The sequence below is a fragment of the Cyanistes caeruleus genome, chromosome 9, assembly GCF_971803275.1.
Source record: "Cyanistes caeruleus chromosome 9, bCyaCae1.hap1.1, whole genome shotgun sequence".
Classification (NCBI taxonomy): Eukaryota; Metazoa; Chordata; class Aves; order Passeriformes; family Paridae; genus Cyanistes; species Cyanistes caeruleus.
In genome coordinates, this window is record NC_141709.1 from 24,193,963 (window position 1) to 24,221,119 (window position 27,157).

Here is a 27,157-nt window from a genome sequence, read left to right on the forward strand (position 1 = left end):
CAGCCTGAGAGCCCTGAGCTTAGAGCCTACAGCTTTTGCAGACAGCAGCAGGGAGGAGGGTGTCCCTGGTTTTCCAAAGGGATAACTTCACCCTCAGAGGGAACCTGAGATGTGTGGAAACAGCCTCTCCCATGCTGAAAGGAGCCAGGCAATCGATTGAAGCTCTTTGCTCTCAAGGCAAGGAATGTGCATGTTAGTGCATGCTGAATTATTAACATTTCTCAACCTTTGTGGCTCTAGTGTTGCTTGCTCCCCTCCCTCCCCCCAGCAGTCCCCCCCTGTGAGTGGAAAACCAGACTCCACATTGTCTTTTCTCCTGGTCCTGTGAGATCCAGAGCATAGGCTCAGGTTGCACTGCACTCACTGCTCCAAGTTTCACTTCACTTCCTAAGGAATGCTCTCAATGGGGAGATATGCAGAATTGTGGACTAGCACAGAGCCCTTATGATGCCTGTTCTCAGGATGAATTATAATGAATCTCATTTTTGACAGTCTGCAGGTTTAACTAAACCCCTGAATTACAGTATTGTCCACTGAAATAATTTTAATATTCACAGCAGTTTTCCCTGTGCTGTTCTTGCAAAACCTCCAAACCACCTTTTTCTGATCCTTATCCAAAAAGAGGATTAAAAAATTATTGCAAATTCTAGTCAAGAAAATTGTAATTAAAAGGGAAATTTCATTGCTGCAAAAAATGAACAAAACAAAATTTTCTGGAGCACTTAAGGTAGCATCATGGACTGTGCTAACCCATGTGATTTGACTTGTAAATTGGATAGAAATTCTAAGAATGCTGCTTTTTGAGGAGTTACACTGATTTAAATTATTACCAGACTCTTATGCTAGAAAGCAAGCAACTTAAATTACTGGCTTGAGCCTGAGGAATGTGTTGATGGTGCTCTGCAAGCTGCTGTGAGAGCTGTGCCAGCTCTTGCTAATGCTAACTGACAGCATCTCCCCTTCTCCCTCCATACTGACTGGGACAAGAAGCTGCCAATTATCCCCCAAGAGGATGGGAGGCTGATGGAGCCTCCTTCCCTTGCACATGCTCCTGACAGAGCGTTGCCTGGGCCAGATCTCTTACCAAAGGCACTGCCCTGACCTCCTCCCACCTCCCATGTAGAGAGCTGACCCTACACAGGGCATCCGTTTTTAGCAGCTGGGTGCCTTGGGCACTGCTGCTCTCTGGTGCGGAGCAGCGAGCCCATTTCAGCAGCTCTGCCAGTGTGCAGATGAGGGGAAGACAGCTCAGCCTTTCTGGGTTGCAGAAATGCACCACAGAAGCCTGTTTAGCCACTCATCTGTTGCCAGGCTGGAGAGCTGAGGCTCCACACGACTTCTGGCATCCACAGGCTGCGGAGTGTGGGAGGCACAGCCCATATCAAGGCTGGTGAGGGGTCTTGTACTGTTTGATCCACAGGAGAGTTGTCCTTGATCCACAGGAGGGTTTTCCTTGCCGTTGATCCCTTTTCTAGGCTACAGGAACACAGCAACCATCTCTGCTGCTCCCATGTGTGTGGCACAGGGGAGAGTGACTTCCCATCACCCTGCAGAGTGCTGCTGCAGGGCCCCAGCCTCAGTGAAGTGCTTGTCCCCTCCCTGCAGGGGAGCAGGTGATGGTCAGCTGCTGACATCTCTCGGGAGAGACAGCACAGCCCCCACAGGTCCTGGCTCTGCAGGGTACATCAAGGGTGGCACTGCACCAGTGGGATTCACACAGCCCCAGGAGCACTCTGAAAGCAGGTGCTTGATGTGGGAACACAGTCTGGGGTGCAGGGGAGTCTGTGGCAGGCTGTGCTGCCTCTGGTCTCACAGGGCTGGAAATGAAAATCCATTTGTGCATGTTGGGCTTTGACCTTTCTGCATGGCCTTGTGTCCTCCAGTGTCTTGTCTTCCCAGGTCCCTGTATGTGAGTACTTGCACACCTTCCCTCTCCCTGTCCTGCCCTTCCACACTGTGTGTGTGACTCTGTAGTCCTCCAGTGCCTGCCAGCCTGTTTGCCTTGTGCATGTGTGTGTGAGTGCTCTGTGCACATCTATGGCATTATCCTCAAAGTTCGCTTTTTTTTCTGTTCTAATACAGCTTGGGTGGGTGGATTTGGTTCTTTGATGGGGACAGAATTTGAACAGCTTCTACCTGGAATAATTCAACGCCACGTTCATTGGAAAATAAGCCTGACTCTTAATGAATGGTGCTGGGATGCTTTGGTTGGAGATACATGCCATCATGTTAAACCATTGCCATGTCCATCAGGTTAAGTCTGTATTCTCATGACTGCATAGCATTTGAGTACGCTTTCTGAGTTCTGTTTCATTTGGGGAGCACTGCCCCATCGGTCAGGTAACACTTCACTGGTGATTGCTCATGTAGGTATTGATTTGAGATTTAATAATTGATTAAAAGAAGCATCCAGCAAGACTTCGGATTTATATAGTCAAAAAAAAAAAAGGGGGGGGGGCAAAGGAAGTTATCCTTAAATTATCCTTACCCTGGCTGGTAAGGAGCTAATGAGCCCTGTTTTGTCACTGAGACGATGTGTAGTACACACACCATGTTGACAGTATTGTCTAATTTATCACAAAGTCTTAGCTCTGTTGTACATGCAAGTGTGGGGGCTTCTGTGTTCAGTGTATTTCTGCAATTCTGATGGTTTGGGGATGAATCATCAAAGAGAGCACTAGTGAAATTTGATTTGGGTAGAGGCAGCTTGGCAAGCGGAGCTGACACCTCTGCAGCTCACGGGGCTGTCAGCAGCTTTACTGCGGAGGTGCCGCAGTGGCAGGAGCCAGGCCAGCAGAGCTGTGAGTCCCCAGGCCCCATCGGCCATGGGGCTGGCTGTGCTCCTTGTGAGCTGGCCCTGCTCAGGCTCCTGCCCCATTCCCACCTGCCCCCAGCGCTGTGGCAGTCGCTGCCCCACCAGCCCAGTGCACTGATGGAGGAGCATAATTGGCAGGGAGAGGCTCCTCGGAGCTGGTCAGTCGTGACCCCGGCCGCTGCTCGAGGGCTGCCTTTCCAGTGGAGGAGGCCGGAGCAGAGCAGAGCTGCTGGGCAAGACACATTCAAGCAGTTTCCCTTTTTAACTACAGACTTAAAATGAGCTTGCCCAGAGGAGACAAAGATTTACTGAGCACAGTTGTTTCTCTACCCTTACTTAAATAGGCCCATAACACTAACCCTGAAGAAGGGACCTCATTCCTCAGTGTCATTTTCCTGACGGGAATGCATATGGCAGGCAGCTTTAGAGCTTTATTGTAGCTGAGAGTTGCTTACAAATAAGTCTTGAATGAAATACCCAGCAAGGGATTGATATGAAGAGAAGCTGTGCAATGCAATAAGGAGGAATACATCTCCCAAAGAGCTGCCATGAAGGTGGGAAAGGTTCTGCCAGCCCAGCTCTCTTCTGTCAAAATGGATATGATCTCACATCTGTCAGGATTAGTTCTCTCCTGCCCAGCAAGGTGATCTCTTCAGGCCCTGACAATGTCATGCAGCTCGAGCGACTATTTTTTCTGAGCCAAGGTAGAACCTGAGTTACATTTTGAAAGGAATTATATTTTATTTAGCAGCACACGTGTGCTAATTCAAAAAGAAACCCTCCCGCTGCCCCTGCCCAAACCCTTTGAGGTTTAGGGAATGGGCTGCTTTGCTCCAGAGCTAATAAATGGAACAGGTGATTCCGTTTTGCAGAGCTCCAGTGGGCCCTGTGCTAAGCGTGTGACTGGCATTTGTGCATGCTCTCTAATTAGAAGGATGTAATTTAAATGGAGGAATGTTTCATGTTAGTAATATGATTTCAAAAGGCTATGTTTGGAGGGAATGGATTGAGCCATCTCTTAATGAGTTCTGCTAATAAGATGCCAGTGGCTAAGGAAGGAGAGCAAAGTGTGTTCAATTTGGCAAAGTAGTGAACAGCTTTTGCACTTCATTTTATCTGTCCTGAGGGATAGACAGGCAAAAATGTTGACTGCCCCTCATGTACCCCCCCGAGTGTAACTGAGTACTCTGTGCTGGTTCTGTGACCCTACTAGCTGTCTCCTCCTTGTTTCAGTGCGGCGTGTTGCTCCTCGATTCTCTATCCCTCCGAGCAACCACGAGGTGATGCCTGGGGGGAGCGTGAACCTCACGTGTGTGGCAGTAGGTGCTCCAATGCCCTACGTGAAGTGGATGGCTGGTGTGGAGGAACTGACCAAAGAAGATGAGATGCCCGTTGGTAGGAATGTCCTGGAGCTGAATAACATCATGCAGTCTGCCAACTACACCTGTGTGGCCATCTCTTCCCTCGGCATGATAGAAGCCACAGCCCAGATCACTGTCAAAGGTAAGGATCTATGTGACTTTTCCAGTTTGCAAGGGAGCAAACCAAACACACAACTTTGGTTTTTCCTGTTCACTGTATGATGATATTTGCTCTGTAGGTCATTTTCTCTCTCCCTGCAAGTGGCATGGTAGACAATCTTGTGCCAGGCCAGGTCCTTGTTATACCATGAGAGAACCTCAGTGAGACTGTTTGTGTCAGCAATGTCTGGCTTGCTCTGTGCATCAGCAGGATCAGCTCAGCACAGTGGTGGGCCATGGGCTATCTTGGGGCAGGGTCTGTGATTGTGTGCAGTCAGAGAGCTGTTTGCACAGATGTCCTCTTTCAGTAAGGGTGGGACACCAAGGTTAATCCCAGCAATGTGAAGTGTCCATGAGCCTCAAAATGAGCATCCTCCTTCTCTGCAGGGAGGAGCTCTATGTGTTCATTTAAAATTTGTTATATAATGCTCTGTGTCTTCCCTTACTGCTTTGCCTCTCTCTTTCTCTTGTGTTGCTGTCTTTCAGCTGTACTTTCTGCTGACATTTCACAAGTAGCTTTGCCCCAAAGAGGATATTGTTGCAGATTACTGATTAGGGGGTAGCCCACCCCCTAAAAGGAGGCTGAAGGTGTCCTGCCTTTCCCATCTGGGGCCTATCAGAGCCACAGTATCCCTTTCCTTCTCTGCTTGCAGTTGATTTGTAGCTCAGATTACCACAAATACGTCATCTTTTGAGTCTGTCTACTCCTGCACACCCTTCCTGCGCTAAGGCCACCTTTAACATAAAGTTCCTGCTTGAACAAATCAGAGAATTGAGTGTTAGCCCTCTCTTACCTGGAGAAAACAGCAAATTCTCTTGGCTAGTCAGAGGATGCTTTTAACCTTAGCTGCACCCAGCTCCCTTTACCCACAACACCTGCTCGTCAGCGCCTTTTCCAGCCTTGCTTTTCATACAGAGCACAGTGGTTGCCTTGCTACAGTAGATACACAAGAGCATACAGAAAAAAGGGCCATGATGGGATGGTGGTTTGGTCTTGGAGGGAAGAGGTGGGAACTGCAGCATTGCACTGATGGTTCACAGCATTTACCTCTTCATAGCTGGAATGCCTTTGCCTCGATTCCTCACTGGCTGATGTGATGCCTGAGGACAGGGAGCAATCTGCTCAGCTCCGTTATCCCTTCACCTTTTTCCTTGTGTCCTCATCTGCTTTTTCTGCACCTTTACTCTGGATATTTTACTGCCTCTGTCCCAAACTCCTTCACCCAATGTTGCTTCTCCTTGCTGGCAAGCAGACTGTTTTCAGTGCAGACAGGAGAAGCAAGATTACACACAACTGATTGCACTTAAGTGCGCTGGAAGCTCCAGACCTGTCCTTGCTCACATGGAGGCTGCACATCCAACAGCTGTCAAGAGTCAAACCTGCAGCTCTTCAAAAGAATTTCATCTGTCCTTGAAAGTCTGTGGAAGGTCCTAGGTCTCTAGGTTTCTAAGTTCCTAGGATGCTGTAGGAAATGCGTTTCTTCGGGCCATAATATTGTGCAGGTTGGGTTTGTCCTCCATGGGTAGTGGTGGGGTGTCTGGCTGTGGGTTGTGTGCCATCCCCTCCTATGCCAGTTCAGCCCCTGATTATCTTCTCAGTATTCATGTTGCAGGAGCACTGGAGGAAGCATTCTCTCTGGTACTCAGAGCAGGCATGCCCTGTGCTAAGGAGCTTGCCTTCCTCAGTTGAAACTGAGAAACATGTGGAAACTAGAAGCCTGATGGCTTTGCCAAAGAGTGAAATTCTTGAGGATCTTAATTTGGATTGAGCATTTTCCCTAGTTCCTTGTCAAGCACAGCTGCATTACAAGTCACTAATGACTTTAGAGTGATTTGTAGGAGGTTTAAACTTACTGTAGACTTTAATTCAGTCATTGTAGTAAAGTATTTGTGTACTCTGCAAATCTCTCTCACACACACTCATTCTTTTTCTTTGTTCTTGTGGTAAAATGGCAAATCTGGAAATATTTGCTTGCAGTAGTTGCGTTCTCATTGACACTTCAGAGATGCTACTGTCAGAGTTCTTAACAGTTTATTGTCTGGTCGCAGTTTGACACACCACCCAGTGAAATAGTGGGTATGAAAGTTGGTCATTTCTCTGGCTGTATCTCTCCTGTATGTACTGTAATACTTACAAAGCATTGCCCCATCAACCCTTCTAACAGCATTGTCCATGAACTCCCTATGGCCTAAGATACTGCCTCTCTGGAAGCAAGAGCATAACTCCAGATTACTTTGGTGCTCTGGTTGCTTTACTGTATCCCTTTGTAAATCAACTGTGCACCTGGCTTCTGGTGCCAGCCCAGCCCAGCAAGCACCTTCCCACTGTGGGGTGAACCCCCATGACAGAAACATTCTTGCATCCCCTTCGAATTACTTTTATTTAGCCTGCTGCTGGTAAGTGCGTCAAGCACATCTAATAACATGATTGCTCTGTTTATCCTTCCATTAAGAACCACTTCAAGCAATATATGGTAATATAAAAATGCATGTTATAGAGTATGAAATGATTTCTGCCTTTTAAAGAAGAATGTTAATGGGAGGTGGCAGCTCCATTTTTATCCCTGTGCACATTGCAAGGTTTGAGCTGACTGAATTATTTAAATCACACCTCTCTGCCTTCCAATTGCAGCACTGCCAAAACCTCCGACAGAGCCATTAGTGACTGAAACGACAGCTACCAGTGTGACCCTCACCTGGGATTCAGGCAACTCTGACCCCATTTCATATTATGTCATCCAGTACAAACCCAAATCCCTGGAGGGACAGTTCCAGGAGGTGGATGGTGTGGCAACCACCCGCTACAGCATAGGTGGGCTCAGCCCCTTCTCAGAGTACGAGTTCCGGGTCATCGCAGTCAACAACATCGGCAGGGGTCCCCCCAGTGAACTGGTCGAGGCCCGGACAGGAGAGCAAGCTCCTTCAAGCCCACCTCTCAAAGTCCAGGCACGGATGCTGAGCGCCAGCACCATGCTGGTCCAGTGGGAGCAGCCGGAGGAGCCCAATGGACAGATCCGAGGGTACCGCGTGTACTACACCACCGACCCGCACCTGCCTCTGAGCATGTGGCAGAAACACAACACTGATGACAGCCACCTCACCACCGTGGGCAGCCTCATCACAGGCACCACCTACAGCATCCGCGTCCTGGCCTTCACTTCGGTGGGCGACGGGCCCCCCTCGGACATCATCCAGGTCAAAACGCAGCAGGGGGGTACGTATGGAGGGAGGGCCAGCCCTGGAGCCGCCCTGCGCGGCTCAGCTGGGTGTCTGACCTGCACTAGGCATCACAACTGCACTTGGTGCTCAAATGATTGCATGTGAGAGGGTGGGAGGGTATTCCCACCCTACAGCCTTCAGATTTAAGCTGTCAGATTGTCCTGGGAGTTGGTATCAATCTCTGTACAAGTAACAGCCCACAGTTTTGTCTGACACACAGTGGCTAAAAACGTGACACAAAGTCCTGGACTTGGATGCCAGCACCTGTGTAACTGCTGGATCCTTCTGGGGTCTGAGTACACATGTGGCAGGGAGGATCTGGGATGCAGCCAGGGTCTGGAAGTGAGCACAATCCCCATAATCACCCGCCTGAGTGACAGAGGTGCTTACTTGTGGCCTGAGATGTTGTAAGAGCGCAGTACAGGGGAGAAGGGATGTTCTGGCGGAAATGGAAGAAGATCCTCTCATGGTAAAATGCTGACTTTGCTAAGTCATGCAACTCTTCTTACCTCTGCTGGCACTAACCATGTGTTTGTTCCCCAGTTCCTGCCCAGCCAGCTGACTTCCAGGCAGAAGCAGAGTCTGATACCCGCATCCTGCTGACATGGCTGCCCGCCTCTCAGGAACGCATTACTAAATATGAGCTGCTGTACTGGGAAGGGGAGGATGGCACTCAGGTGAGGATCCTGCCTCGCAGCTCTTAGGGCTGAACACGGCAATTTATCAGCTTGGGGAGGGTGACTGCTTGAGCCAGGGTGATAACAGAACTGTTCCTTTATCTTTCTTCTGCCTCAGTGGTGTGCAGTAGGAACATGGCATTCTGGTTTCCGTGTAAGTGACTTCAGCTGTGCTTGTTGATGCCAGCAAAGTAGCTGGTGACTGGTTTGGGGCTGGAAAGGCTCAGAATGCCATGACAGCATCCTTGAGGCATGCTTACTGCTGGTGCCTGTAAACAGTAGCACTTTTGGGCAGGTCTGAAATGGCCTCCCACATGTCTTTGGCCCCTGGACTGGTTAGATGTAAAAAGCAGATTAAAGGTGGCCTAGAGAGAGCCCTTCTACATTTAATGCAGGTCCCTAAAGGAAGTCCAGTTCAAAATATATCAAAGGTAGGCTGGCTTCAAGACAGCATAGCAAGAATTGTGCCATGACAACATCACAGTGTCCCATGGTCCTCTCCCTCTCCTCTTACTAAAGTGGCATGAGAGCTGCCAAAAATAAGTGCCCTTCAGGTGATGTGTCAACAAAACAAGCTCTTTTCCAGCAGTGTTTTGGTGCATTAGAGATCCCAACTGTTACAGGACGAGGGCTTTACTCTGTTTCACAGGCAGTACACTGTTGGGAGAAAACAAACTTGTGTGTCCTGTGCCCCTTGTCTGAATTTCTATAGCTGGACCCAGCATTCCCACAAAGCTCTCAGGCCAGTGAGTGCAGTCTAGGCACCAGACAGTGTAACCTGGCTCTGGCAGAGGTCTGCTTCCCTGCAGAGTCCTGCTGTGTCACCCAGGAAGCTCCATGGAGTCCTGCAGGACTGCAAGGACGTTTGGCAAGATGGCTGTGACTTTTTGTGGGCCTGGAGTGGCTGCCCACCAACTTTTCTATGTCCTCCAACTACACCAAATAATCTGTTTCCCCTTTTTTTGGCAGCAAAAGGTGGAGTTTGACCCAACCTCCTCATATGCTGTGGAAGGTCTCAAACCAGACACATTGTATAAGTTCCGTCTGGGTGCCCGCTCGGAGCTGGGAGTGGGAGTTTACACCCCCACGGTGGAAGCCAGAACTGCCCAATCCAGTAAGTGCCTGGCATTCAACACTGCTGGAGACAAAGCAAAAGCAGTCCAGTTTTCATCTCCTGGGCACAGCAAAGCCCAGTGCCTCTGCCCTTGTGGGTTTGCAAGGCATGAAGTTTACTGAAGGAAGTCATGGGGAAAGTCAGCTGGGGTTTGCATCAGGGCTCTTTGGCAGAGTGGGTACACCCAAGGGGTAAGTTGTTTCTTCGTGTCCCTTTGATCATACTGTCTTTCCCTAAGGGTAGATTCTAGAAAACTGATGGAGGAGTAAAACAGGCTGGGAAATTGCTTTGGAGAGATTGATTTGAGTGGGTTTGTGCATCTCTATGAATTTACTCCCATGCAGACAAGCTGTCTGGACAGGCAGCATATGGGTATTTGGCTCTAAATGTGACTGTCTCCAAACCATTGGATTTTCATCCCTTCACTCCCCATTGCAGCTGCCTTGCTTACACAGGAGTCCATCCCTGGTCCATACACCTGATTGCAAGGTGAGGCATCCTGTGAGGCCAGGTGTGTCTGTGCCTGTCAGGCAGCTGGAGGAGTCATTTTGGAAAAGAGGGTTTGCCAAGGGTTGTGTGAGAAGTGAGGCTGCTGCTTCTGGGACTGCAGTGCTAGGGGAAACCAGAACAAGCTGCAGTTGAGTTAATAGAGAGGCTCAATAATGAGGTGACCCAGGCAATATCACTTTCATCCTGGCTCTGCCCTGCGTGATCACAGAGCGGGAGTTTGCATTGCTCTGATTGGCAGCTCAAAGTGCTGCGCGTAAGCAGATTAGGGCTATCAAAGGGCCCTGCGATAAGCTCGTTTTCACTAACGATTTTTGGGCTTGCCATTATGCAAAGAGCATTAAAAGGGGGGAAAAAAGACATTTCCGTTAGCACCGTCTGTCTGGGATTTACTCGCTGTGTGGAGTGAGCAGTTGGCACAGGCAGCCAGCCTTCCCTGCAGGGAGGACAGCAGCATGCACAGCAACCAGGAGTGTGAGATGGCCATTAGAAAGGGAGCTCTGGCAGGGAAGAGCAGCTCTGCTCACTTTTAGAATGACCTTCTCTTTGAGGAAAACTCAGCTTCATTAATATACCAGTCCCAGGCATTCCTCCACCTCGTTAAGTGAGCTAATGATGTCTTAGAGCTGCACAATAGACAGGTATGAAAATGGAGAAAGGTTCAGATCATGCAGTTATAAATATTTGAACATTGAGAGCAAATTCTGAATATGGGGATTTGTATACCTGTTTTAGATAGCTTTTGTATTGATAGGCAAAGGTTGAAGTAATTCTCCTGCCATGTAAATTAATTCCATCAGTGGATGCTCTTATCCTTGAACACACTTAATCAGAGACAGCTCCATGCATAAATGAGTCCTTCAGAGTCTCACAACAGTCCAAATAAGAGAAACGTTTGCTTCATGGATTCATCAAGGCAGACATTTTATCGTGACCTACTCTACCTGTTGTCTGCTCACAAGGCATCTCACACCACCCTGGTTTTAAGGCTGTCACTTCACTGGGCAGTGGTGCAGTCGCTGGCTGGTTCTGGCATCTGTTTAGTCAGAGAAATGTGCGTAGGCTGGAAGAGTTTTGGCATTTAGCTGCAGGATTACCTTGGTTTGACCAGTGAAGCCCTCCTCACATGGAAGGACCTAAGAATTCTTAGATTGATCCAAGAAGTGACCTGGGTCATGGTTTACAGGCTCCTACTTGAAAAGATAGCGAGCGGATGGCACTCTGTTCTGTGACTGTTGGCAGGTACTGCTGAGGTACTGTCTGAACCATCCCAGTGCAGTGTGGAGCTTTGAGTACTGGGGGTCTCAGAATCACATAGGTCCTTCAGGAAGCTGTGCTTTACCTTGGCAGAAGTTGTGTGTACAGTGCACAACTTCCAGGCAGAAATCCTTTGTTCTTTACCTAGCAACACCTTCTATTAGATGGTTGGATTGGTCCCCTTTGGCCTTAGAATTTACTAATCTAGAAACACAACAGCTCCTCCTTCCTGCACTTCTCCATCTGGTTACTCTGAAAAAGGCTGTTAGATCATGGGGCTTGACATGTTCAGGTGGGACACAAACTGCAGGAGCAGTCAGATTCCTGCTTTCCAAAAAGCCTCTCTTCAGTCTCTATTCCTGTCCCTGACAAACCAGTCATGGGGAAGGTAGGAGGCCCATGATCACTAATGACTCACTAATGGGCTGGAGAAGGATGCTGGTCTTGCTTTTCTTGTGGCACCCCTGCTCAGGAGTAGGAGGGATGCTTGCGTGGGAAGGCCAGAGGGAGGCAATGCCCTTTTGAACCCTTCAGGAGCAGAGTTGAGACCTCATCTCCTGAGCAGGCAGCTGCTTTCTAGGCTGTCTTTCCTGCTAAGCTGCTCACTTAGTTGCTGGGCACCCTGCAAAAAGTAGAAGCAGTGCTGCTTTGAGGGCCTGAGGAGCACTGGGGAGTTTTCCAGGAGTCTGCAGTGCCTCAGGCAAGCAGAATGATGCAAGAGAGAAACATCAGCTCTGTGCCCATTAGGCCTTGGCATTAAAATGCTGTTCTCCCTTGAAGTACTAAGGTGGGTCCTAAGTCTGCCTGTTCCCTAGCCTAAGGAGCAGGTGGGTTGAATGGGTGCACAGAGTTGCTGTGGGCTGTCGGGGGAGGCTGTCGTGAGTAGCCTGGAGGCAGCAGAGGTTTGCACAGTGTTCGTGTGTGGGTACATCTGCATGTGTGGGTGCATGCTGGCCACCCAGTCTGCTCTTTGCTGGCCCCAGGAGGGACACTTCAACTCCTTGTGCATTTTAAGTTGATCCTGCTCATATTATCAAGTTTTATTTTGTTTTCTTTAAGTGTTGATCTGAGTTTTTGCCTTGTGCATCATATGTGTGACTCTTACCCAGTCAACAGCCAACTTTTGACTTGCCCACACTGTCATCCAAAACTGGCTTTGGAGAATGAGCTCTTTGCTTCATGCCAAGGGAAACTGTGGAGGTTCTGTCAAAGCACATCTCTTCTGTGAGGGGTGTCTGCAGTGGCAAAGGAAAGGTTTGCCAAGCCCCTTGAGTCTCACCTGTCCTGTCTGAAGGATGCCACCAGGCACTTTGTCTGCATTATGCCCTCCATTGTAGGTGTTACTTTGGTGCTGTATCTTCCTACTCTCTTCCCTGCCACTTCTCTGCTGATTAACCAAAAGAGTGTGAGGATTCACTTTTTTTACCCCTGCTCCCTTTTCACTATACCAGATGGCAGGGCTGATCCTGTGCTGTTCACTTCCACGCATTGCTTTGACTTCTTTTTCCCCCGGTGTAGCTCCCATAGCAGCAGTCTGACTGCTCAGGCACCTTCTCTTCCAGCTCCATCACTACTCTCTTCCATCTTTGATCTCTCCAGGCATCTGAGCCCAAGCATCAGGAATGTTCCCTGCTATCTGAGCGCAGCAGTGGGCATTAAAAGTTACATGCAGTCTGCAACTGTTTCTGCAAGCAAGTGGGCCTTGTTCCCAGCAAGCAGAGGTCACAGTGGCATTGGGATGTCCTGCTGCCCTCTGCTTTCCCAGATCTTCTGACACTGCCAACCTGTGCCCAGAAAGCTAAGGCACCATTGCTGAGTGCTTGAACTACCTGAGGTCCTTGGTTCCATGTGGAGTGATGTAGGTTGTGTTCACCTTGGTGCAGACAGTGAGCAGGGTAGTTCCTGTGCCCCTGCAAGGCTGGCTCTGCTGCCTTGGTGGCTGCAAGGACTGAAGCATGGGGGAGGGCAGTAGTCTTTTTTCAGGTATTTCTGTGTTTCTGAGTGCAGTGAAGAGTGGAAGCTGCTTTTCACCTGCCATGCCATGGCAAAGCAAGATACTTTGTACTCCATTATTGTGTGGCCACACAGCTTTCTAATCTTGGAGCAACAGGGTGCATTTTTTTTAGTTATGATGCCCTGCCCCCCTCTGCTTAGGACTGCTTCCTTCTGGATGAGCATCCAGGGATGGAGCCATGTCCCTTGTTCCTTCCCTGACTGTGGGGGCTCCTTTCCTTCTCCAGACTACCACTCTTGCCTTCTGTGCAGGCGTGCTGTCTGCAGCATCACAGGGCAGTGAGAGCAATTGACAGGGGGCTGATGCTGCCATGAGAGGGCCCCCATGCTGCCAGAGCCCTGGTGCAACCAGAGGTTCTGCAAGGCTGGAGAAGGGAGTGAACCAGGCAGATATCCTCAAGATGCTTTGCTTTGTCCAGATCATCTCTAGTTTCCTGAACTCTCTCTTCTCCCTGCCCAGATTTGTTTTCCTGCTCTTCCCCCGTGTGCTGTGTGGAGAGACTTTGCTCCCAATGATCCCAATGAGAAGCAGCTGTTGCCTGGATCCCATTCCTCCTCCTGTGGACAGATAACATTGCCAGGACTTAGAAGTTAATGCAAACTGCAGGTTATCTCCTGTTCCCACATGGTGCCTGGCTCCCACCTGATTAGGATGCAGCATACAGCTGATGGTCATGATTTTAAACCCTACCAGGACAAACAACCTCCAGCCTGTCACCTGCTTTCCTTATCCACTTGTTTCCTCTGCTTGTCTAGGAGTGAGTTTTCACAAGCTTTCCTACAATCTGGTGTGTGAGCTTCCCTTCTGCCACTCTTGCCTGCCACAGCTTTCTACCTCTTCTGCTTTCCATCTGCTCCAGATCTTCACTGAAAGCATCGTTCTTCTCCCTACCAGTCTCTCTCTTGCGCCCTCCACATGCCCCCCTTCCATTACTGCCATTTGTTGCGTTTGGTAAAGTGAGCGTCCAGAACTGCTTTGAGAAGAGGTGTTCTTTGATGCAGAACAGCACTTCTGTCTCCACACTGTTCCAATACAAATTACCCCCCTAGTGCCATCTTTGATGATCCAAGAGGATGGCAGGCAGTTGTCCACATGTACATTCAGTTCTCTGTCGGCTGGGTAAAAGTTCCCTGTGCATTTTGGTTCATCCTTCCATTCGTTTCCCTTCATCTCCCCACTTCATTTATTTATCCCCAGCCCCCTCCGCCCCACCCCAAGAAGTCGAGTGTGTAAGCACCAGCTCCACCACCATCCGGGTAAGTTGGGTGCCACCGCCCGCCCAGAGCCGCAATGGGGTCATCACCCAGTACTCCATTGCCTACCAGGCAGTGGAAGGAGATGACAACACCAAGCATGTGGTGGATGGCATTGGACGGGAGCATTCCAGCTGGGAGATCAAGGACCTGGAGAAATGGACCGAATACAAGGTGTGGGTAAGGGCTCACACCGATGTGGGGCCAGGACCGGAGAGCATCCCCGTGCACGTGCGCACTGACGAGGATGGTAGGTGCTACTGACCAGCTCCTTCAGCTACTGCCATGGGTTAACCCAGCCTCTCCTAACTGAGCTGCTGGAAAAGGGGGGAAAGGGAGCAGGGACATTGACCTGGGAGCGCCTTTCAGGCAGGACCAGAGGCTGTCGGGAACAATGCTCCAGGGAGTGGATCTCAACAGTTGCCCTGTAATGGGGTTGGGGAATTGCTTTGCTGGCCCTTGCTCTGCCTCCAGGTTGTGTCAGATATCCCATCGTGGTCCTTCAGGGTCCTGGTTTTGTCAGCAGTGCTTCCTGTGCATGCAGGGAGGCATTGCTCTGCTTTCCATTGTGGTTTTATAGTGGGTGGTGGTGGATTCCTTTTTCTTGAAGGTAGAATGAGCTCTCCCAGCCAAAGGCTTCTCTTGAGAGATCAGGACTTAAAGTTTACTTGTTGACCTGAAATCCAGCAAACTAAAGAGGGGGAAAGCAATCTATTTGAAAGTTGTAGATACTGCAGGAAAGCTGCTTCCTGCTCCAGCTTCCAGGCAAGCCACAGCTTATATAAAGCTGCTCTTCCACTCAAGAGTCAGAATACCACACGTACAGAGCACTTTACTGGATACGACAGCTTTAAAGAGAAATTGCTTTGTATTAGCAGGGCTGTCAGTTATGTCATCATGATTTAAGCCATTTCCTTTGAAAGTGCCAGAGCTCAGGGTGACAGTAGGAGCTCCCGTGGCTTCATGCTGACCCAAGAAAGCTGCAGATTTAATGGGAGAAGAAAGAGATGGAGTGTCCAGGCAAAGAAAGCAGGATCTCTGTGTTGCCCAGTCACTGTAGGGAATTGAAACCAGACATGTTACAGTTCCCCTAAATGGGCTGCCACTGTCCCCCATGTCTCCATGGCTCTGAAAGTGGCGTCTGGGAATGCCTGCTGACTGCATTCCTGGGCTGGCAAACACATCTGTGTGTGTCCTGCTGCCTGTATTGTTTGCTTCAGTTCTCATTCAGCAGAATTGTCGCCCAGGGGAAGCTGTTACCCCAGAAATGTCGCAACAAGCTCTCTCAGTTAGTTTTTGGGCACCGTGGTTGGACATTCCAGCTTAGCTGTCAAGAGTGATTTTTATATTCCTCTGACATGCTGATGCTCAGTAGATACTCATGGTGAAGGAATAAGAAATGCTAAACTATGGTCTGAAAACAAATTGAACTTTCCCTGTTTGGATCTCAGATGAAGCACATACTTCCCATAGTGGGGTAGGACAGAGTTCCTCGAAACACTGTGGTCTGTTCACATTCACATCTTTTTGTGTCCCTGCAACATCCCCATATCATGTCCTGCCGAGGCCTCCCGCCTTCTCATGCCAGCAGAGCTTGACATGCAGCTTCTGTCTGGTTCTCAGGGAGGATCTTGTTTTCCGCTTGGACTCCCAGCTGTGTGTGTGGGCAGGTGTCTTGCCAGGTCAGGAGAGCCCTGTGGCTTGTGGAAGGTCACTGCACTAAGTGAATTGTGGATTACAGCATAGGCTGCTCCAGGCAGAAGGGGGTAACTATTCAAGCACAGCCCCCTCCATTCCCATACCTTGAGTTGGTCTCATGGTGCTAAAATGCTCTGTTCCTCCTTTCTCTATTTTATTAAATTATCTACAATTACAAAGGACATCTGGGGAAAAGTAATGAATTGCCCTGCAGCTTAAAAACTGTGCTTACCTGCTGGGTAGCTGTTTCGTCCCATTTAGTTGGTTGAAATAGCAATACTCATTACGTCTTCTTGTCAGGTATCCATCCCTAATTATCTAATACTGGTTTCTTGCTGTGTTGAGAATTGGGTCATAGGAGGTTCCAAACCCCCAGATTTTCCCAGGGCGATGGAAGGTGAAAAGGGTTCTGCAGATGAGGTGATAGGATGAAGCCCAGGTCCTTCACTTGGTACTGGGCACTTGGGTAGCATCAGTATCCTCCACAGAGTGCACACCTCTACTCCCAGCTGCTTCAGCCAGAAGGAGTTTTCCAGGAGCAACTGAGAAGCTAATTTTTTAGAATTGACATTTTTGTCACAGTCAATGCAAGAGCAAAATATAATAACGAGGTAATTTTTCCAAATGGTAAATAGGGTATAAATACATTTTTAAACGGGCCTCACCTTGCAAGAAAATTGATATTTTCTGGGCAGTGTAATTTTTCATTTTATTATCAAAAAGCATTCAGCTAGCCATGCATGAAATACAGTCCCCAGAGCTGTCACAATCCCCACAGGCCCCTTTATCTGGCTGAGTTCAGTGACTGCTGTCTCTGAGCTCTGGGTTATTGTTTTAGGATGGTGCTTTTCCCCCTCATTAACCTCTCACTGTCACAGGGGAAGAGCACGTGTGTGCTCTGGCTGGTGGCAGGTACCAGGGCTCCCTGCAAAACAGACTCAACACCCAGTCATGCTACCTGGGGCTCTTGCACCGCATTTAGATGGGTCTGAGAGGAAGTGTTGCGTCAGGCAAGATGGAGAGAAAGCTTTAAAGCCCCTGCTTGGGCCCCAGGGTACCCTGAGCTGCAGGGGGTCACCGTGTTCTTTATATGCTTCTGTATTCTTGTATTCCTCCTTGCTCCCCTACTGCTGGAGATGTGAGGGATAGGTGGACAATGGGCCTGATTCAGCACAATTCCTTTAGTTAGGGGTGCTCCTATATATTACAAGTATGCTCTTTCCTACTGAGAGTAGCAAAAGGGAAGGGGTCAGGGCTGTGGTCATGCTGCAAGACTGCAGTGTGATGTCCTGGGCAGGCACAGGAAGCTCATATGGGGCCATCCTGGCAGTGAGGTGGGGGGAAGGTAGCAGAGGAGTGAGAGGTAGTGACAGTGATTGTGTGGTACCTGCTAACTGTTGTCCCGTGTGTGTTGCAGTGCCCAGCGCCCCGCCGCGAAAGGTGGAGGTGGAGTCTGTGAATTCGACTGCCATCCGGGTGAGCTGGAAGCTGCCCATCTCCAACAAGCAGCATGGGCAGATCCGAGGGTATCAGGTTACCTATGTGAAGCTGGAAAACAACGAGCCCCGAGGGCAGCCAGTGATTAAGGACGTCATGCTGTCAGAAGCACAGGTACAGTGTGGGGACCACCAGATGGTGGGCATGACACCTTCCCTTTCTGCAGAGGGCAGGCTGGCTGGATCCAAGTATTTCTTGGCCTCCTCTTGCAGCTCCAGAGCGTGGGACTCAGCCTGCCTGAGCAAGGCAAACAGTTTATCCTTAAGCTGTAGCTTAAACATGGGTAAAAGGTTTAATCAGGAAAGAATTACTGTAGAAAAGATGATGTTTTGGATGATGTTCCTCTCTTACCCCTTCTCTGATATGTACCTCTCTGCCTGCCACATCCTGTGCAGACTGCAGCTGAAGCAAACTGAGCTTTGCCAGTCCGTTTATAAATGGTCAGAAAGTTTTAAATAAGCCCTGAGTCTGTTTTCTTTGTGATGCTGATGATGTTTAGGGCAGAGCATCTTTCTTGATAGCATCCACTTGGGTACTGCCTGCTCGTGGGCCACGAGGGTGGCTCTGCACCCCTGTGTGGGCACAGCATGCCAGGCAGAACAGCACTTCTGGCTCAGCAAAGCCTCCCCTCCTTCCTGCTTCTGCAGGGCAGGGCCTTGATGTTGCATTGCTTCTCGAAACCAAACAGTAGGTGAAACCGACTTAGTCTGGGAAAGGCTGGGGTGGAAGAAAGAAAATGAGGTGATGGCCCACATTCCCTGGAAATGACTTTGTCCTCTGCAATCCCTGTGCAACAATCTGTTCATACTTAGGCAATCTCCTGGATACCTCACTGTCTGTGAGCTGCAGCCCTCTTCCCACGCCCTGCTCCAGGCATGGCTGTGCACTCTGCACAGCCCAGGAATGCACAGTTGCCTCTTTCCCAAAGTCCAAGGAAGTTTATGGTGCCCCGTGTGCAATGAAATACAACTCTTCTTTGGAGCAGGGGTCCTTTATCCTGGATGACCCACGCTGTTCTCAACTAAGATAATCATATAAATGAAGAACAGGATCTGCTGCTGTTGGTAGCAACGAGGAATCGATTCAGAGCTGACTTGCTTGAATGATGCCCAGTATAAATACTGGAGAGCTGCAACGATTAATTGATCTGTCTCCTGAATGCAGCTGTGAATCATTTATGCGTTTGTCAGTGGGGAGTTCAGTGCACAGAGGCAGCTTTACTCCCCATTCATATTCTGAAGGATAAAACTCAGTAATAATGTGGAAGGGAAAACTTTAAAGAGAGAAAAGACTTTGAGGGTCCTTGCAGTGTTGTCTGGGGCACATCTCTGTTTATGTTTCAGATGTTGCTTTTTAATAGTTGGAGAAGCTGCTTCCTGCCCTTTACTTATTCCAGGAGAATATAATCCTCTGTGTTGTTAGAACAGTTAAGGCTGTGTTGTTCAGCTGGAGTTTGGAGTTAATGGGTTGGTCCCAAGTGTAGGTGGGCGAAGTTGGCAATGTTTTTCTTCTTGGTGTTTTCAAATATTTTATGCTTGCCCAGCCAGTTCTGCTTTCACTCCTTACTCATACATTTCAGAGAGAGAAATCCCATGCTGATGTGCAGAATGAGGATGCCAGAGCCAGAAACTTTTGAAGGAGTGCTGGATTTTGCATTAGTTTGAATGTGTACATCAAGGAGGCAAGCTCCTAGAAGTTTCCTGGCCTGTCAGGCCACTTGCCAGTCTTCTATATTTGGTGAATTTATGTGGGAAAGTTCTTGATTTCTGTGATATTTTTTCCTGCTGTGTATGGTGCTGAACTCATCCACTGTAATTTTTGGGTGGAAGTGAAAATGATAGTTGCAGAGAAGCGACTACTCTGAAAGAGTCATGTCGCTCTTGGGATAAGCTAATGACAGCCCTGCAGGGAAGAGGTTTCACTGACTTGGCAGAAGAGATCTCTATTTCCCAAAAGAGTGAGAAGCCAGGCATGACCTGTGCTTGTGATGAAATACATCTGTTCCAGATGCTGAAGAACCCTGTAAGAGCTGCCATCTTTCAGTACAGCAGTGCGTGTCTTTGCAAACAGCCAGATGAAACTTTAACGAGTAGTCCTGGAAGAGTTATTTTCTGTGAAAGAAAACAAAAAGATACACTGGAAAACCTGGCCCTGAAGGTTTTAAGATAAAGATGGCCACAGTTCAGTACTCAGAAACATTCAGAAGCATTTAAACCAGTGCACAGGGAGAAAATTAAACAGATTGAAAATCTTGGGGTCAGAGAAGAAAATCCTGGACAGGTAGGCAGAGCCTCTGCTCCTGCCTTGCCAGGCTGTCTGCTGATTTGAGTAGGCATGTACCACATAATCTGCTTCCTGCAGGCAGTGTGAAGACACTGATACTAAAGCTGACTCATGATTTTTCCTTATTGAAGATGAGAAATGGAAAGAGAGTAAACGAAGATGAAAGGAAGACGGTAAGGGAACGGAGATGTTAGCTATGCAGATAATATGGATTCTGAGCTTTCAAAACCGTTTGAGCGGAAAGGACTAAAACATCAGCAGAGACGTGGGGGCCCTGGTGCTGGAGAGATTTTATTTTACAGCCTCCTGCCTGGGCAGAGTAATCAGTTGTTAAGAAGGTCCTGTGATGGAACTGAGGCCTCTCCCTCCCCTCTGTGGCTGTGCTTGTGAGTGATTACCTCTGTCAGGATTCTGTGTGCCTTCCAGTCTGAGCTCTCACCTCCTACTGACAGCCTGATGGACAAGCAAATGTGACCCTACCCTGTGGAGGAGCTCCCAGGGTGTGTGCAGCTGCAGAGCTGGATCAGGTACCTGCAGCACCTCTTGCCTGGGCCGTGCCTGTCATGGCTCAGCCGGGTCCCATGGTGGGTGATGGCAGAAGATTCATCTCTGTGCCCTGGGTCTTGCATAAAGCACATCCAAGCACCAAGAGAGCTTTTGAAAGGAGTCCACTGCTGGAGCTGCACTCCACCACTACTTCAAGTCCTCACCAGCTCAAGGGAGCAAGGGATAGCAGGGCCATGGGACACAAGCATTAATATTGACAGGGCAGGCAGGGCCCACTTCATTTCCTTGGTCTCCAATCTCTGGGCAGCTGGTGCATGTTAGGAGGGGCAGAGGGCTTGAACCCCTTCATCCTTGTAGATCCAGCCTGCCCAAACAACTTTGTGGGGCTGGCTGGGACAGCTGGCTACACGGAGGTCAGGCTTTGTGAAGAGATTCCTGCCACCTTCTCCTGCTGTGCAGAGTCATGGCACGGGAAAGGTATGTGCCACCCGCAAGAAGGGCTGCAGGCTCACAGGAGGGAGGTGTGGTCTCTGAAAGCAGCACTTTCACCAGCCAGCATGCAAACTGAGTGCACATTCCACCAGCTTGCTCCAGAGGAGCAGGAGGAAGAAATGGCAATCTCTTCAAGCTATTGGATTGAGATCAAAGTAGAAAGCAGAGACTTAAATTCTCCCCGAGCAGTACCTACCCCAGGCACAACACAGAGGAATTTATAGCCTCCCTCTTCATTGCATGATAGTCAAGGACCTTTCTCTGAATGTACTTGGAACATCTCATACATGTGTACTTGTCTAGGTGGAGTCTGACATGGAGGTGGGATGTTCTCTGCTTCTTAAATGGAACAAAACTGTAAGTCATCATCCAAGAGGCACTAAAGTAAAGGACCAAGATGAAGTTCTGATACCCTCAGACCCATCTGCATCTCACTGAGTACCTGAGCTTATGTCAGAAGTTCCACTGTGGCACCACAGTGACTGAAGCAGAAAGGAGAGGAATCTGCAGGAAAACCAATATTGCCTTCCCATAGCTGGGACTGTTGAGAGCTTGAATCTGTCTTCTGCAAGAGCCTTGGTCAGGGAAAACAGACATTCCCTGGTGAGACATGACTATGCTGTGTTGAAGTGTAAAATGAAACATTAAAGCATTGCAGCTGCCATAAATACACACTGTTAGCTTTAGCACTTCGCAGAGCCATCGGGCCTCATGCACACAGCCCTCTCTCAGCTCTTTTTATGACTGCTCCTGGGCTTTTCACATCAATTTGTCTTACTGACCAACCTTAAACAGTTAAGAAGCAATTGAGCTAGTTTAAGGAAGGAAGTGTTTTGATCTGTAGATTAAATTTTCGTAATGAAACTGAATTTATACCAAGGTATTTATGCAGGCCTGGTTTTTCAGTTGTTACTCCAGCACAGATCTCAAGGCATTTCTTTGCACTCTGATCTAATGCAAGATTAAAGTCCACTGAAACATTAGAGCAAACAGAGTTTGAACATTAAACACTTGGTTTAAAATCCTAGGGCATGATAAACTCCCTGCTATGGCGTAGGAGGCCTCCTGAGCCCAGCTCTGCTCTGCTGTTCCTTTTGCAGTGAGGTGTCACATTCTGCTCCTGTATTCATGGAGGCAGGCTGGGGTGTTCCCAACCACCTGGTTTTCACCCATTAGAGACGTGCTTTTGTAGAAGTGAGTATCAGGCCTGGGATCCTTCCTGTGGCAGCACTTCTGCCAGCTTTTAGATCAGCAGGGTGGAGTGTGTGGCTGCTGACCTGGGTTCAGCTAACTGTGCAACAGTGGAAATAGCACTGAGATGTGTGTGGAAAGAGAGCCTTTAGTCAGCACGATACTTAGCAAGGGTCTTGGCTTTATAGAAAGTATTTAGGGGCAACTTGCCCTCTTTGCTGAAATTTACTGTTAAGATGGTTTAGGGGATAATTTTACTGCAGTCTCATGGCATCTAATAAGTGAACTATAATAAAATCTTAGAGGAACATTTCTCCAAAAGCTTCTTCTCTCTGAATTTAGAGACTAAACTAGCAAATATTTTGGAAGTATGTCATGTATTTTACTGCTGAGGTGAGTATTATGCCACTGTGATAGGCTGCAGCCTTCGAAAGCCACTTCAAATAGCCTGAGTTCAAAAGGCAACTTGTATCTTTGATGCAGTTTAGTGCTTCTTTTGCACTTGCAGGTTCCCAAACACTCCAGCAGTGTTAGCTGAGCTTCCCAGGGTCCTGAGGAAGTTGGTATATGAGCTGTTTCACAGCTGTCAGGTCAGGCTGAGAAGCAAGGTTTGCCGGGGCTCACGCTGTGAATCAGGGGCAATAATACCTATCTTCACTTTCATCTCTGTGCTTGAACCCATGGACTGGTGCTTCCTCCAGGCAGATTTAGTAACGTGAGCTGTAACACATCACCTTGGCTGAGAGAGTTCTGTGTGATCTCTTCAAGCCTTCCTTTGGTGCACCAACCACAAAGAACAGTGCTGCGGGCATGCGTGGCAGCAGCCAGGCTCTACTGTCTCACCATCCCAATGCAGCTTTGATGCCTTACAACCCCAAATCCAGCCAGAAGAGTTCAGAGCCCATGTTGAACTGCCATGGCCGGGAATCCATGGGAGCTTTTGGTGGGAAATAGTTTGTGCAGAAGCTTTCCCTGCAGGGCAGCTGTTGCCAAGTGAGCATTTGCCATTTGGTGTTGTGTAATTGGGAGTGAGAAGTGTTTCCTCAGTACATGCACAAGTTTGAACCTCTCTCCAAGCCACACACCACTGTTGGAGAGGAGCACTTACTGTGAAGCTCTGTGTGAGATCTCAGCTTCTCTTGCACTGTTGATGACAGATGTTTTCAGTTTTCTGAAGTCCCCAGAGCATTTTGTTGCAAATGATACAGAAAAAAAAGAGGCTCTAGAAATGCTGCATTGGTGCTTCCCTGCAGAGAGTGCCTCTGTTTTGTGTGTTGAAGTCTTTGGTTCTCAACAGGAGTTGGTGGCTGGAGGATCACTAGAACAGAAACTGGAGATTAGGCAACAAAACTGTTGAGTGACTTGTGGGCAGCAGTCACCCTCAGAACCTAGCTGGTACAACCTATCCCTTCCTGCTTCTGCTCATGGAAAAGGCAGGAAAATGCAAACAAAGACAGAAGGGGAAACTACCGCAAAGTACAAAAAGTAAGGGATGACCTCTCCACCCAAGTGAGAAGGAAGCTCTTTTTTTGTGTGAATGATCTCAGACTCATTGCGCAGGCTAGCGGCATGTCAAAAATTGCTCTATGCCATTTCTTCCCTTGACACAGCCTGTGTCAAGTGACCCTCTGTGTATAAGTGTTGTAATTCCCCCAACCCAGTTCTGCTAACCCCTGCTGTTGTCGTCATTGTCATCCCTTTCCTACATTTTGCCCCTTAAAATTCTGTGTCTCCATTTTTCTCTCCTCCTTCCTTTCTCCCTCGTCAGTGGAGAGCTGAGGACTCCGTCGACCATGTAAGTACCACTTGTGTGTATCCAGGTTGGAAGAGAGGGGTTTGGTAAATCGATTTGTGAATTTTGTAGACACAGTACTGTCAAAACATTCCTTTCACTCCCTTAATGAGGCTGGAGAGTTACATTGTGAAACCTTCCGCAAGCAGCAAATCCAGAGAAAACTGGCATTTAGATTGCTCCTAAATGCAGAAAAGCAATTGACATTTCCTATAATCTGTATTTCCAGCTTGTTGCAGTGCAGTTTTAGGCAGGTTCAAGTGATCGACTCAGGAGGTTCATCCTGCAGTAGTTGGCCCACCAAGTTATGTGGTAAAATTAGATACAGAATCTTTAAACCACATTGATCGTAGTCATGAGAAATAACCTACACCCTCAACCATGACCTTTGGTTGAAACACAGATAGTAATAAGAAAACAATCACATTTCAACAGTTAAATTCAATTTTTCCCCATATAATTCTGAGATATAAATTTGGAGGAACAAACTAGAAAATGACCTTTTTAGAGTCAGCAATTCAATTACGTGCCCTACTGTGAGCTTCCCCAGCACGATGCATTTCTCCTCCTGCTTTATACGGAGCATTCTTGCTCGGAGTGGCTTTGTCATGACAGCACTGTGTTTGCATTATGCAATCAGACCTTCTTTCATCCATCCCTCGTCTCTCTCCCCTCCTCCCAGCTTGCTTGCTTTGCTCCCGGTGGCATGCTTTTGCGTGAGAATTTCTCTTTGCATGGGTTTGGGAGGAGTGAATTCTCTTGGGACGTTCAGAGTCTGCAGGTTTTGTGAGAGTGCTTCCCTGCGGGTCCATTGGCACCGATCGGACTGTGCGTCCGCTCACCCGCACACACGATCTGCTGCAGGGGCGGAGTTGGGATCGGACTCTGGTTCACACGGTGATTTTGGTGGGGTTCTTGTTGGTGCTTGTTGATACTTCTCTGGGCTGGCTGGTTCTGCGATGGTAACGTGGTGATTTTGATGAGTAAGCCTGGGCAGGTAACCTGAACCAGCAGCAATGACTGGAAATCAGCAGGTTTAATAGCGTGGGTGTTTGTGCGAGTGATGGGAGAGTGGCTGAGCTCTGAGGGCAACCACAGGCACCCCTCATACCCCTCAAGCTGGCAAGGAGCCCCTGGGCAGGGGTCAGGCCCCTGGAGCAGCTTCTGACAGTGCCCATGCTGCCTGTTCCCAGCAGCTCAAACTTGACCCTCTCCATCTCTGCTCTTCTCCTTGTCTGAAGGGGTAAATAACCAACATGGAGCCTCTGCCTCCTTTCCAAAAGCTTCCCCAACCCCACCCCCCGTTCATCTCTTGCTCCCTGACCCAATGGGTTATTAGTGCTAATGGCCCAGACACTCCCACTGCACCCACAGATGAATGCTGCTCAGGGGTACCTGCCTGAGCTGCTGAGCTCGCTGTGCTCACTTGTTCGAAGGCCTGGCCAGCCAGGCTTGGCACCAGTCACGTTGCTGCTGGAGGCCAGGAGGGAGGAGCAGTGCTCTTCTCTTTGATCTTGGATTGAAGTGTGGAGCCATGCCCTCCTCCTGCCCAGAGGAAGCCAGAGCATGCAAGGATGTACCTGTGAGTCCGCCCCCTCCCAGACCTCCCACGATGCAGGTTTTCCCTCCAGGTCTTGCCAGGGCCTTGCACTGACCTATCCCATCCCCACAACCCAGTGCCTGGCAAGGAGGGAGAACACAATGCTTAGAGCTGCAGGTGCTCCCTGCCCGGGGCCCCCCACCCTGCTCTGCCTCCCTGTGCTCCCCACGGCTCTGCTGCAAGAGACAACTTTAAAAACCTGGAATTAGCCCCCAAGAGATTCTCATATCCAGGTGAACTTGCTTTTGCTCTGGTTCACAGCTCCATAGTCCTCTTACTTAGCTTTCACACAGAACCATATCTGGATCAGATCTCCCGCTTGGCAGAAGCCGTGGGAGAGCACAGCTGCTGACATGGGTTGCTGGTGGGTCCCTGGAAAGGCCAAGTGTTAAAGGCAGGGGTGGAAATGAGGAAGGTGAGTGTTGGAGTGGCAGCAGTTGTTTTCTGGCTCTGTGCAACATGTGTGTTTGAGCACGATGCGCGAGTGTGAGCCAGGGAGTGTTGTCAGTGTGCTGCTGTTGGAGACACTGACCCTGGTGCCTTCCTTTGGCTCACTCCAGTAACAAGTCTTTGCTCTTCTCCTTTGCCTCCTCTCTGCTTCGTGAATGCGCTCCCAGGAGACAGTCATTGGAGGCCTGCTGCCAGAAACCACCTACTCCGTCACAGTTGCTGCCTACACCACCAAAGGAGATGGTGCCCGCAGCAAGCCCAAAGTCATCACCACCACAGGGGCAGGTGAGTGTGGGGAGCAGGTGTCATAGCCTTGTAGCTAGGTGGTAAAACCTCCCAAGAGGTGCGTGGGGAGTATGGCCAGGGCCAGGAGGAAGCAAGAGGGTTGGAGATGCTGCAGAGGTACAAACTCGTGTGATCTCCAGCCCATACTTAACAGCCTTTGCCACTGGATCACCTGAGCAAAGTGCAGCAAACAGATGGAGAGACGCTACCAGGGCTGGTGAGAGAGCAGTGAAACTCACGGGTCTGAGCTCATCTGCATAGTCCAGAGACCTGGGAAGAGGAAGCCTGAAAGTTCAGGCCCTCCCTCAGCTTTGGAGTGCTGGCCTGTCCTCACCTTGTTCCTTTAGGCAAGTGTCATTTCTTGCTTCCTGTGGTGACTGCAGTGCCGCCTGGAAGGGCCCCTGGCACAGAGGGCTCCTAAGAGGTGCTTCTCAGCTCCCCTCTGCCATTGATGCTACTTACATAGCTGAGCCTGGCTGTTCCTAGAGCCATGGTAAAACCTGGACTGCAACAAATCTGCCATAGAAATGCTGCAGACACAACTTGTAGGTCCTGGTGATCCCAGCCTGTTTGGTTCTGCTGTCTCAGTAAGATCGTACCTGCACCTGGATCAGGGGCACCCAGGAGTCATCTGGCACTTCCCTCCAGGTGAGGTCAAGCTTGCCTTTGGCACTGGTACCAGCTAGTTGACACTGTCTTGTCCACTCACTAGCCTGTCCTACAACCAGTAATCCTGCTGCTTCCTCACACCGGCCACAGGAACAGTATTTACCACTTGTTATTACTGGAATGCAGCTTGTGCAAACTGAGAGCGTTTGTTCCTGGTGCTTTTAAACAAGGAACAGCTTGCTATCTCCTCTGCACTGCATATGGGGAGCTCCAGAGGTAGTTTCCACTGTCACAGTCTCAAATGCTGTCTCCCTGGTGCCTTGCCATGATGTATTTTCTGTTCATCAAATTGCTACAGCTGTCCTATAAACAGGAAG

General features: G+C 49.2%; 1 protein-coding gene and 1 long non-coding RNA gene across 52 annotated transcripts in view; one reads left to right on the forward strand and one right to left on the reverse strand.

The window, feature by feature from the left end:
- PTPRF (protein tyrosine phosphatase receptor type F) overlaps positions 1-27,157 on the forward strand; it is a 376,832-nt gene that overhangs the window by 299,209 nt on the left and 50,466 nt on the right. For 13 of the 47 annotated variants that reach the window (XM_086902267.1, XM_086902274.1, XM_086902293.1 and 10 more), the window contains 8 exons: positions 4,049-4,318; positions 6,968-7,549; positions 8,098-8,231; positions 9,201-9,345; positions 14,321-14,626; positions 17,492-17,685; positions 23,813-23,839; positions 26,054-26,171. In XM_086902267.1, the coding sequence (XP_086758393.1) occupies positions 4,049-4,318; positions 6,968-7,549; positions 8,098-8,231; positions 9,201-9,345; positions 14,321-14,626; positions 17,492-17,685; positions 23,813-23,839; positions 26,054-26,171 (1,776 nt within the window). The remainder of the gene's footprint in view (positions 1-4,048; positions 4,319-6,967; positions 7,550-8,097; positions 8,232-9,200; positions 9,346-14,320; positions 14,627-17,491; positions 17,686-23,812; positions 23,840-26,053; positions 26,172-27,157) is intronic. The other 34 variants (XM_086902277.1, XM_086902303.1, XM_086902272.1 and 31 more) reach the window with 3 other exon arrangements.
- LOC147651685 (uncharacterized) overlaps positions 1-27,157 on the reverse strand; it is a 115,556-nt gene that overhangs the window by 26,648 nt on the left and 61,751 nt on the right. For 2 of the 5 annotated variants that reach the window (XR_015290518.1, XR_015290510.1), the window contains one exon: positions 17,462-19,682. The exons of 1 other annotated variant lie outside the window; for it this stretch is intronic. This is a non-coding gene — a long non-coding RNA (uncharacterized LOC147651685). Of the gene's footprint in view, positions 1-16,757; positions 19,683-27,157 lie in introns of those variants that run through there. 2 more of the 5 variants (XR_015290508.1, XR_015290514.1) reach the window with 1 other exon arrangement.